Source organism: Penaeus vannamei, chromosome 4, assembly GCF_042767895.1.
Source record: "Penaeus vannamei isolate JL-2024 chromosome 4, ASM4276789v1, whole genome shotgun sequence".
Taxonomy (NCBI): Eukaryota; Metazoa; Arthropoda; class Malacostraca; order Decapoda; family Penaeidae; genus Penaeus; species Penaeus vannamei.
This window is the reverse complement of record NC_091552.1, coordinates 18,573,792-18,586,291: the sequence shown is the minus strand read 5'-3', so window position 1 is coordinate 18,586,291 and position 12,500 is coordinate 18,573,792. Positions and strand designations below refer to the sequence as shown.

General features: G+C 40.5%; 3 protein-coding genes across 3 annotated transcripts; all 3 read right to left on the bottom strand.

Annotated features, from left to right (window-relative positions):
- Window positions 1-271: 271 nt before the first annotated feature.
- LOC138861477 (uncharacterized) lies at window positions 272-5,117 on the bottom strand. Its single transcript, XM_070120830.1, has 5 exons — window positions 3,866-5,117; window positions 3,417-3,535; window positions 3,031-3,146; window positions 2,232-2,338; window positions 272-1,120 (listed from the first exon to the last, which is right to left on the bottom strand). Exons 1-5 carry the CDS (start codon window positions 4,574-4,576, stop codon window positions 596-598), a joined length of 1,578 nt encoding a protein of 525 aa, XP_069976931.1. The 5' UTR covers window positions 4,577-5,117; the 3' UTR covers window positions 272-595.
- A 476-nt stretch (window positions 5,118-5,593) lies between these two features.
- Window positions 5,594-8,139, bottom strand: LOC138861588 (uncharacterized). Its single transcript, XM_070121379.1, has 4 exons — window positions 7,265-8,139; window positions 6,803-6,921; window positions 6,417-6,532; window positions 5,594-5,712 (listed from the first exon to the last, which is right to left on the bottom strand). Exons 1-4 carry the CDS (start codon window positions 7,973-7,975, stop codon window positions 5,594-5,596), a joined length of 1,065 nt encoding a protein of 354 aa, XP_069977480.1. The 5' UTR covers window positions 7,976-8,139.
- Window positions 8,140-8,994: 855 nt separating this feature from the next.
- On the bottom strand, window positions 8,995-11,552 carry LOC138861587 (uncharacterized). Its single transcript, XM_070121378.1, has 4 exons — window positions 10,678-11,552; window positions 10,204-10,322; window positions 9,818-9,933; window positions 8,995-9,113 (listed from the first exon to the last, which is right to left on the bottom strand). Exons 1-4 carry the CDS (start codon window positions 11,386-11,388, stop codon window positions 8,995-8,997), a joined length of 1,065 nt encoding a protein of 354 aa, XP_069977479.1. The 5' UTR covers window positions 11,389-11,552.
- Window positions 11,553-12,500: the final 948 nt, after the last annotated feature.

Genomic DNA, 12,500 nt, shown 5'->3' with positions numbered 1-12,500 from the left:
AGATCGCACCAAGTCACGTTGTTAGCATGTGACGAACGGTGATGAACAAGGAAGCGTTGCAACAATACATAGCTCTTCTGGAAGAGATAGACAACACAACATTCTAATGTCTGGTGAGGCAAGAAGAGAGGAATGAACAGAGGAAGCAATGGTCAGGCGTATATGCATATGTATATGTATGTGTGAAGATGCGTATGTGACAAACATGTAAGATTATATATATATGTATCATATAGTAATTAGATATAGATAAAGCTGGGTTACAGTGTGTGTGTGTGTGTTTGTGTGTGTGTGTGTATGTGTGTATGTGCATGTGTGTTTGTGTGTGTGTGTTTGTGTGTGTGTGTGTGTGTGTGTGTATGTGTGTATGTGCATGTGTGTAGGAAAAAGGGAAAAGGGAAATTTTGAACAAAACAATATTCACTAACAGCAACATCAAGTGAACCTTATTTTCACTCCTCAGAGCAACTCTCAAATTCATGTCAGTAACGTCAATGCAGTCTAAATGCCTCTGTCGAATTTCGCCTAGCAAGTAAGTGGTCCATGTGGGGATAACAAAACTATGTTGATCAGGGTAGAGGAGACATTTCAACATTTATTTACAGCAAACGTCCTCGTTGACTTCCAGGAAAGAATTACACAAGAGATTAAGGAGCATCGTGACCAGGTCCGTGCTCGTGCCGGCACCCGCGTGGTGCTGGTCGACACACTGCAGCGGGGGACCTGTGTAGGCCTCGTCGCCAGTCAGGCCGCGCCGGTGAAGCTCGTTGCACTCTTCGATCTCCGCCAGGTTGATCGGGAGGCTCGAGTCCCACCACCACGGCCCCGAAGCGGTCGTCCCAGGGATCAGCTGGTCCTGGGGTGATCCGGAGAGGCGGTTCGTTCCTTCGTCGGGGGCGTGGTCGTCCCGAGGAGGCTCACCCTTCGCCGCTGAAATTCCGTTAACCAGTTCCTCTCTACTTCCAATCCTGCTGTTGTATCGCTGTAACATTTGCAGAAACATTTTCTCACTCCAGTCGAAGTTGCTGTTGCTGATATCTGCTCGTTGTATCATGATGGTTTGTCCATGAGGTCTGACGCGGCTCTGTGGCAGAACCAACACTCTCGTGAACTCGGACAGCTGTAGGCGAGAGAGGATACATTAAGGGAGGGCAGAGCAGCGCCGTCCTCGCCAGTGCTCTTTTTGTCAGCAAATAAATGCCCTTTCCCGGTAAATTCCTTCCATTATTTTGTAAACTAGGAAAACATTTGCCCACTTTGTCGTTCAATTAAAAGGCTGCATCCTCCTCCCCCAATAACAATCAACAGATACGCCCCTGAATATATTCATATATATATATGTATATATATATATATATATATATATATATATATATATATATATATATATATATATATATATATATATATATATATATATATTACCATCGCTTGTGTACATGCATATATACTTGTTAGTCAGCTCATTTCTATCAATCTATCTTAATATCCTTGTTACTCTTTTTACATATTTTTGTTTGTATTTATAATCTATCTCTATATAACTGCACCTCTGTAATATAAATTAATATATATTCCGCTACCTGCACCTCTATGTATGTCTTCTATCTACGTATATCTATCTGTAAGAAGTATTTGTAAGCACGAAAAGCTTCCTTTCTGCAGATGAAGAACTATATGTACCAATCTCCAAGAATTTTCTGAGCAAGGAAAGCTTAATTTATGCAGATGTAAACAATACATATCTATCTATCTCATTTTGTAAGCAGGAGAGATATATTTCCTGCATATGGGAAACAATATATATTGATCTATAAGTATGTGTAAGGCATACTTTCTGCGAATAGGGAATGATGTATATAGAGATGGGGAACAATATATATATATATATATATATATATATATATATATATATATATATATATATATATATATATATATATATATATATATGTGTGTGTAAAAAAAATGTTAGCTGGAAAATCTTACTTTTTGCAGATGGGGAACAATCCATCTCTCTCTCTCTCTCTCTCTCTCTCTCTCTCTCTTTCTCTCTCTCTCTCCTTCTCTCTCTCTCTCTCTCTCTCTTTCTTTCTCTCTCTCTCTCTCTCTCTCTCTCTCTATATATATATATATATATATATATATATATATATATGTATATAGTAATATTATTTATCTTATATTTTCTTTTATTTCTTTATTTATTTTGGCAAGCATTAAAAATTTACCTTCTGCAGATGGGGAGCAATTGCTTGATGCATCTCGAGCAACCTTTCTTGAACAGCAAGCTGATTCTCCACGACCCTGTGTTGGTGAATCGCCCACGAAGTATAGCCTGAGGACGATGAAGGACTAATTTAGCGTGACGAATCTTATAAATGAAAACTGTGACAATTTCTTTGTTATAAAAGATGGTCATTCTAATGGCGCGAGGTGATTGGTTGTCTCGAAGGCAGTGGCGCGCTTTTTGAATCTGAGGGACGATAATAATTGTACTTCTACACATTGGGCAACAGAATATGGAAAGAACGAAAAAGTATAAAAAGAGCCGAAGATAGAGCAAGAGTGAGAGCGAAAAAAGAAAAGGGTTGACAGAGTGGAGGACAGATAGAGTGCAAGAGCGATTGAGGAGAAACAGGAAGCAAGCAGAGCTTAGAGTGAGTAACGACATAGAGGAAGACAGAGTGAATTAGGAGAAGGACAGATAAAGAGCGAGAGCAAATGAGAACAATGGCATAGAGAGAAAGAGGAGAAGAAATGGGTAAACAGGCAGAGTTAGAGTGAAAGAGAAGGTGGGAGGTCGAAAGAGACATGGCGAGAGTGATGGAGGAGAAAAGCAGCAGGAAAGCGAGAGCGAAAGAAAAGAGAAAAACAGAGACAGCGAGAGAGGAGAGAAGAAGAACGAACGAAAACATACGAGGAGAGAGGCAGACGGACAGAATGAGAGAGAAAGGGAATAGCGAGAGAGAAAGCGATAGCTAAACCGGACAGAGAGAGAAATGAACGAAAGCACGCGAATTATCTCACCGAGGACCAGCAGCTGCGGCGCCGGTTCCTCGCCTCGAGCCCACCGACGGAGCTGGGACACCTCCCTCATGGCTGCGATGGCGGTGGGGCGCGGGATCCCCGAGAAGGTCCTGAAGCTGTCGGAAAAGAAGGATTCAGAAAGGTGTTCACTTCTCAAAATTCGAAAAAATAAGGAAATGTAGGTGGTGTGTGTGTATGTGCGCTCGTATATATGAGCATGTGTGTGTAAGTTGGCGTTTGTATAAGTACTTGCGTTTGTGTGTATAAAAGGAAACACTACTTCAATTAGAATGGTATAAAAACGCGACGTGTCCCAGTGTGTGGATGCATATGTGTGCATGTGACTGCGAGCGATAGTAGGTGAAAATAAGTTAAAATGAACAAACCTCATAGTGACGATCAGGCCAGGGGCGGCATCAGAAGTAGCAATCATATCTCGGCGACGAAGCTTCAAAAAGTGTTTCAGTGTTTCTCCAAAATTCAGCGTCTTGTTGTCGAAGGTTGGCTGTGAAAGAAAGCTGTCATCATTTCCTTTGTTTTCAGTGGTAATGCACAAAGAGATAAAGCTTTGGACAAGATAAACACCAATCTACAGAAAAAAGAAACGCGGAATTTTGAAACACTGCAGGGGGTGCTTTGTGATCCCAGAATCAAAGGCTTAGAACCCTTGTGTGTATATATATACATACATACATATACATATATATATATATATATATATATATATATATATATATTATATGATCAGGGTAATATAAAATCTGCATTTGAGTGCATGAATTAAAATTGTTGAGTAATAGGATAGTTCTTCCAGTATTCGCGAAATGAGACTTACCTCAAATCTAATCCGATAGTTCAGCGCCTTGTCTGTGCGATTCAGAAATTCTATGAATATATTCCTCACTTTTGAGTCGCCGATAAAGCTAATCCTTAAGGAATTCCTCTTGGTTAGCCTCCTCCTGACGCAGGCGGCGAAGGAGGCCGGCTGGTCGTAGGGCGCGATGACGCACGGCACGAAGGGCAACACGCCTCCACCGGCGTCGATTCTGCTCCTCCCTCGGACGTGCGGCCGCGCCTGAGCCTGCTTCGTCCCGGCCGGGGCTTCCTCCTCTCCTTCGGGGTGCGCGAAGGACACGAGTCTGGGCAGAAGGGCGCCGAGGACGCCATAGTCGTCCGTGTCAGGCCCTGAGGAGGACGCCCTCTTGTGCACCAGCTGCCGAACCTCCCTGGCAGCAGCAGCGATCTCTTTCTCGCCATAGGTCACGGCAGCCCTGGGTTTTGTCCCGGGATTCACATGGAAACCGCTCTCGTTCACAAGGACGCCGTTCTCTCTGGTTTCAAAAAGGCTGAAAACGTTCTTGGTAGGAACGCCATTAATGGTGAATAGTGAGCGGCACACGCCAACGTCTGAAATCTTCGCACTTGTTGCAAAGGACGTGATAGGTCTGTGATAATAGCCTTTTTCGGTGGATATAAATTTATAAAAACTCACGACTGAGAAACACGTAAAGATTACCAAAACTGAACGGAAATGCTTTAGTTCCATCCCGAGATCAGTCCGAGTTCAGTTAAATGGAAACTTCGAGAACTAGAATGCTAGGATGTAAACAGCAAAATTCTTGTCGTGATTTCCACAAGTTCACCATCGATAACAAAACCAAAATACGTATTATTTGAAATAAATCCGACAAAATACATCAAACACAGCACTAGTCCACGTTTCCTGTAGGAAAAACTATATATATATATATATAGTTCAATTTTGTTCTTTACTTCCACTGGCCATCTCTTTTTCCTGGTTGCAGAGACAGGAAAATATAGAATGAATTCACAGTCTTTGCAACACATTTTGCTTAGTATTTATCTTCTATACCCTGTAGATAATGATCGCGATGATAAATTATTGATGAATTATGATTTCCGTATGGTATTAATATCATCAGCAGTGCTATTATGAGTTACTATTATATCAGTGCTATAGTCATTATTTTCATTCATTTTATTGTTAATATCATCATTATCATTACCATCATAATGTTAGTGTTGTAGCAGTATATTTGCTAATTTTACCATTATAAAGATAAGTAAACAAGGGCGCATATTTCTCAGGAATATGGCGATGCCAGATGTATGGCGATTCCACGATTTTTTTTTACTATATCTGATGTATAATTTTTTAAAGATACAAAGGAATTATCAACATGCAATCAGTGTGACTAACTATGACTTATTAACAGAACATACTTTCTGCGAATAGGGAATGATGTATATAGAGATGGGGAACAATATATATATATATATATATATATATATATATATATATATATATATATATATATATATATATATATATATACATGTAAAAAAAATGTTAGCTGGAAAATCTTACTTTTTGCAGATGGGGAACAATCCATCTCTCTCTCTCTCTCTCTCTCTCTCTCTCTCTCTCTCTCTCTATATATATATATATATATATATATATATATATATATATATATATATGTATATAGTAATATTATTTATCTTATATTTTCTTTTATTTCTTTATTTGTTTTGGCAAGCATTAAAAATTTACCTTCTGCAGATGGGGAGCAATTGCTTGATGCATCTCGAGCAACCTTTCTTGAACAGCAAGCTGATTCTCCACGACCCTGTGTTGGTGAATCGCCCACGAAGTATAGCCTGAGGACGATGAAGGACTAATTTAGCGTGACGAATCTTATAAATGAAAACTGTGACAATTCCTTTGTTATAAAAGATAGTCATTCTAATGGCGCAAGGTGATTGGTTGTCTCGAAGACAGTGGCGCGCTTTTTGAATCTGAGGGACGATTTAGAATGTGATAATAATTGTGCTTCTACACATTGGGCAACAGAATATGGAAAGAACGAAAAAGTATAAAAAGAGCCGAAGATAGAGCAAGAGTGAGAGCGAAAAAAGAAAAGGGTTGACAGAGTGGAGGACAGATAGAGTGCAAGAGCGATTGAGGAGAAACAGGAAGCAAGCAGAGCTTAGAGTGAGTAACGACATAGAGGAAGACAGAGTGAATTAGGAGAAGGACAGATAAAGAGCGAGAGCAAATGAGAACAATGGCATAGAGAGAAAGAGGAGAAGAAATGGGTAAACAGGCAGAGTTAGAGTGAAAGAGAAGGTGGGAGGTCGAAAGAGACATGGCGAGAGTGATGGAGGAGAAAAACAGCAGAAAAGCGAGAGTGAAAGAAAAGAGAAAAACAGAGACAGCGAGAGAGGAGAGAAGAAGAACAAACGAAAACATACGAGGAGAGAGGCAGACGGACAGAATGAGAGAGAAAGGGAATAGCGAGAGAGAAAGCGATAGCTAAACCGGACAGAGAGAGAAATGAACGAAAGCACGCGAATTATCTCACCGAGGACCAGCAGCTGCGGCGCCGGTTCCTCGCCTCGAGCCCACCGACGGAGCTGGGACACCTCCCTCATGGCTGCGATGGCGGTGGGGCGCGGGATCCCCGAGAAGGTCCTGAAGCTGTCGGAAAAGAAGGATTCAGAAAGGTGTTCACTTCTCAAAATTCGAAAAAATAAGGAAATGTAGGTGGTGTGTGTGTATGTGCGCGCGTATATATGAGCATGTGTGTGTAAGTTGGCGTTTGTATAAGTACTTGCGTTTGTGTGTATAAAAGGAAACACTACTTCAATTAGAATGGTATAAAAACGCGACGTGTCCCAGTGTGTGGATGCATATGTGTGCATGTGACTGCGAGCGATAGTAGGTGAAAATAAGTTAAAATGAACAAACCTCATAGTGACGATCAGGCCAGGGGCGGCATCAGAAGTAGCAATCATATCTCGGCGACGAAGCTTCAAAAAGTGTTTCAGTGTTTCTCCAAAATTCAGCGTCTTGTTGTCGAAGGTTGGCTGTGAAAGAAAGCTGTCATCATTTCCTTTGTTTTCAGTGGTAATGCACAAAGAGATAAAGCTTTGGACAAGATAAACACCAATCTACAGAAAAAAGAAACGCGGAATTTTGTAACACTGCAGGGGGTGCTTTGTGATCCCAGAATCAAAGGCTTAGAACCCTAGTGTGTATATATATACATACATACATATATATATATATATATATATATATATATATATATATATATATATATATATTATATTATATGATCAGGGTAAAATAAAATCTGCATTTGAGTGCATGAATTAAAATTGTTGAGTAAGAGGATAGTTCTTCCAGTATTCGCGAAATGAGACTTACCTCAAATCTAATCCGATAGTTCAGCGCCTTGTCTGTGCGATTCAGAAATTCTTTGAATATATTCCTCACTTTTGAGTCGCCGATAAAGCTAATCCTTAAGGAATTCCTCTTGGTTAGCCTCCTCCTGACGCAGGCGGCGAAGGAGGCCGGCTGGTCGTAGGGCGCGATGACGCACGGCACGAAGGTCAACACGCCTCCACCGGCGTCGATTCTGCTCCTCCCTCGGACGTGCGGCCGCGCCTGAGCCTGCTTCGTACCTGCCGGGGCTTCCTCCTCTCCTTCGGGGTGCGCGAAGGACACGAGTTTGGGCAGAAGGGCGCCGAGGACGCCATAGTCGTCCGTGTCAGGCCCTGAGGAGGACGCCCTCTTGTGCACCAGCTGCCGAACCGCCCTGGCAGCGGCAGCGATCTCTTCCTCGCCATAGGTCACGGCAGCCCTGGGTTTTGTCCCGGGATTCACATGGAAACCGCTTTCGTTCACCAGGACGCCGTTCTCGCTGGTTTTAACAAGGCTGAAAACGTTCTTGGTAGGAACGCCATTAATGGTGAATAGTGAGCGGCACACACCAACGTCTGAAATCTTCGCACTTGTTGCAAAGGACGTGATAGGTCTGTGATAATAGCCTTTTTCGGTGGATATAAATTTATAAAAACTCACGACTGAGAAACACGTAAAGATTACCAAAACTGAACGGAAATGCTTTAGTTCCATCCCGAGATCAGTCCGAGTTCAGTTAAATGGAAACTTCGAGAACTAGAATGCTAGGATGTAAACAACAAAATTCTTGTCGTGATTTCCACAAGTTCACCATCGATAACAAAACCAAAATACGTATTATTTGAAATAAATCCGACAAAATACATCAAACACAGCACTAGTCCAAGTTTCCTGTAGGAAAAACTATATATATATATAGTTCAATTTTGTTCTTTACTTCCACTGGCCATCTCTTTTTCCTGGTTGCAGAGACAGGAAAATATAGAATGAATTCACAGTCTTTGCAACACATTTTGCTTAGTATTTATCTTCTATACCCTGTAGATAATGATCGCGATGATAAATTATTGATGAATTATGATTTCCGTATGGTATTAATATCATCAGCAGTGCTATTATGAGTTACTATTATATCAGTGCTATAGTCATTATTTTCATTCATTTTATTGTTAATATCATCATTATCATTACCATCATAATGTTAGTGTTGTAGCAGTATATTTGCTAATTTTACCATTATAAAGATAAGTAAACAAGGGCGCATATTTCTCAGGAATATGGCGATGCCAGATGTATGGCGATTCCACGATTTTTTTTTACTATATCTGATGTATAATTTTTTAAAGATACAAAGGAATTATCAACATGCAATCAGTGTGACTAACTATGACTTATTAACAGAGCATACTTTCTGCGAATAGGGAATGATGTATATAGAGATGGGGAACAATATATATATATATATATATATATATATATATATATATATATATATATATATATATATATATACATGTAAAAAAAATGTTAGCTGGAAAATCTTACTTTTTGCAGATGGGGAACAATCCATCTCTCTCTCTCTCTCTCTCTCTCTCTCTCTCTCTCTCTCTCTCTCTCTCTCTCTCTCTCTCTCTCTCTCTATATATATATATATATATATATATATATATATGTATATAGTAATATTATTTATCTTATATTTTCTTTTATTTCTTTATTTGTTTTGGCAAGCATTAAAAATTTACCTTCTGCAGATGGGGAGCAATTGCTTGATGCATCTCGAGCAACCTTTCTTGAACAGCAAGCTGATTCTCCACGACCCTGTGTTGGTGAATCGCCCACGAAGTATAGCCTGAGGACGATGAAGGACTAATTTAGCGTGACGAATCTTATAAATGAAAACTGTGACAATTCCTTTGTTATAAAAGATAGTCATTCTAATGGCGCAAGGTGATTGGTTGTCTCGAAGACAGTGGCGCGCTTTTTGAATCTGAGGGACGATTTAGAATGTGATAATAATTGTGCTTCTACACATTGGGCAACAGAATATGGAAAGAACGAAAAAGTATAAAAAGAGCCGAAGATAGAGCAAGAGTGAGAGCGAAAAAAGAAAAGGGTTGACAGAGTGGAGGACAGATAGAGTGCAAGAGCGATTGAGGAGAAACAGGAAGCAAGCAGAGCTTAGAGTGAGTAACGACATAGAGGAAGACAGAGTGAATTAGGAGAAGGACAGATAAAGAGCGAGAGCAAATGAGAACAATGGCATAGAGAGAAAGAGGAGAAGAAATGGGTAAACAGGCAGAGTTAGAGTGAAAGAGAAGGTGGGAGGTCGAAAGAGACATGGCGAGAGTGATGGAGGAGAAAAACAGCAGAAAAGCGAGAGCGAAAGAAAAGAGAAAAACAGAGACAGCGAGAGAGGAGAGAAGAAGAACAAACGAAAACATACGAGGAGAGAGGCAGACGGACAGAATGAGAGAGAAAGGGAATAGCGAGAGAGAAAGCGATAGCTAAACCGGACAGAGAGAGAAATGAACGAAAGCACGCGAATTATCTCACCGAGGACCAGCAGCTGCGGCGCCGGTTCCTCGCCTCGAGCCCACCGACGGAGCTGGGACACCTCCCTCATGGCTGCGATGGCGGTGGGGCGCGGGATCCCCGAGAAGGTCCTGAAGCTGTCGGAAAAGAAGGATTCAGAAAGGTGTTCACTTCTCAAAATTCGAAAAAATAAGGAAATGTAGGTGGTGTGTGTGTATGTGCGCGCGTATATATGAGCATGTGTGTGTAAGTTGGCGTTTGTATAAGTACTTGCGTTTGTGTGTATAAAAGGAAACACTACTTCAATTAGAATGGTATAAAAACGCGACGTGTCCCAGTGTGTGGATGCATATGTGTGCATGTGACTGCGAGCGATAGTAGGTGAAAATAAGTTAAAATGAACAAACCTCATAGTGACGATCAGGCCAGGGGCGGCATCAGAAGTAGCAATCATATCTCGGCGACGAAGCTTCAAAAAGTGTTTCAGTGTTTCTCCAAAATTCAGCGTCTTGTTGTCGAAGGTTGGCTGTGAAAGAAAGCTGTCATCATTTCCTTTGTTTTCAGTGGTAATGCACAAAGAGATAAAGCTTTGGACAAGATAAACACCAATCTACAGAAAAAAGAAACGCGGAATTTTGTAACACTGCAGGGGGTGCTTTGTGATCCCAGAATCAAAGGCTTAGAACCCTTGTGTGTATATATATACATACATACATATATATATATATATATATATATATATATATATATATATATATATATATATATATATATATATTATATTATATGATCAGGGTAAAATAAAATCTGCATTTGAGTGCATGAATTAAAATTGTTGAGTAAGAGGATAGTTCTTCCAGTATTCGCGAAATGAGACTTACCTCAAATCTAATCCGATAGTTCAGCGCCTTGTCTGTGCGATTCAGAAATTCTTTGAATATATTCCTCACTTTTGAGTCGCCGATAAAGCTAATCCTTAAGGAATTCCTCTTGGTTAGCCTCCTCCTGACGCAGGCGGCGAAGGAGGCCGGCTGGTCGTAGGGCGCGATGACGCACGGCACGAAGGTCAACACGCCTCCACCGGCGTCGATTCTGCTCCTCCCTCGGACGTGCGGCCGCGCCTGAGCCTGCTTCGTACCTGCCGGGGCTTCCTCCTCTCCTTCGGGGTGCGCGAAGGACACGAGTTTGGGCAGAAGGGCGCCGAGGACGCCATAGTCGTCCGTGTCAGGCCCTGAGGAGGACGCCCTCTTGTGCACCAGCTGCCGAACCGCCCTGGCAGCAGCAGCGATCTCTTTCTCGCCATAGGTCACGGCAGCCCTGGGTTTTGTCCCGGGATTCACATGGAAACCGCTTTCGTTCACCAGGACGCCGTTCTCGCTGGTTTTAACAAGGCTGAAAACGTTCTTGGTAGGAACGCCATTAATGGTGAATAGTGAGCGGCACACACCAACGTCTGAAATCTTCGCACTTGTTGCAAAGGACGTGATAGGTCTGTGATAATAGCCTTTTTCGGTGGATATAAATTTATAAAAACTCACGACTGAGAAACACGTAAAGATTACCAAAACTGAACGGAAATGCTTTAGTTCCATCCCGAGATCAGTCCGAGTTCAGTTAAATGGAAACTTCGAGAACTAGAATGCTAGGATGTAAACAACAAAATTCTTGTCGTGATTTCCACAAGTTCACCATCGATAACAAAACCAAAATACGTATTATTTGAAATAAATCCGACAAAATACATCAAACACAGCACTAGTCCAAGTTTCCTGTAGGAAAAACTATATATATATATAGTTCAATTTTGTTCTTTACTTCCACTGGCCATCTCTTTTTCCTGGTTGCAGAGACAGGAAAATATAGAATGAATTCACAGTCTTTGCAACACATTTTGCTTAGTATTTATCTTCTATACCCTGTAGATAATGATCGCGATGATAAATTATTGATGAATTATGATTTCCGTATGGTATTAATATCATCAGCAGTGCTATTATGAGTTACTATTATATCAGTGCTATAGTCATTATTTTCATTCATTTTATTGTTAATATCATCATTATCATTACCATCATAATGTTAGTGTTGTAGCAGTATATTTGCTAATTTTACCATTATAAAGATAAGTAAACAAGGGCGCATATTTCTCAGGAATATGGCGATGCCAGATGTATGGCGATTCCACGATTTTTTTTTACTATATCTGATGTATAATTTTTTAAAGATACAAAGGAATTATCAACATGCAATCAGTGTGACTAACTATGACTTATTAACAGAGTATCTGTAATACGAGGAAAGAAATTAAATATTTGTCATGGTGAAAGTAGTGTTTGTTTGTACTTGTGGAAGTTAGACTGGCAAAGAGCGACGAGCGAGCGAGCGAGCGAGAGGGAGAGAGAGAGAGAGAGAGAGAGAGAGAGAGAGAGAGAGAGAGAGAGAGAGAGAGAGAGAGAGAGAGAGAGAGAGAGAGAGAGAGAGAGAGAGAGATAAATATGTATATAAGCACACACACATATATATAAATGTATGTATAAACACACACACACGCACATATGTGTACATATACATACATACATACATACATACATACATACATACATACATATATATATATATATATATATATATATATACATACATATATATATATATATATATATATATATATATATATATATATATAGATAGATAGATAGATAGA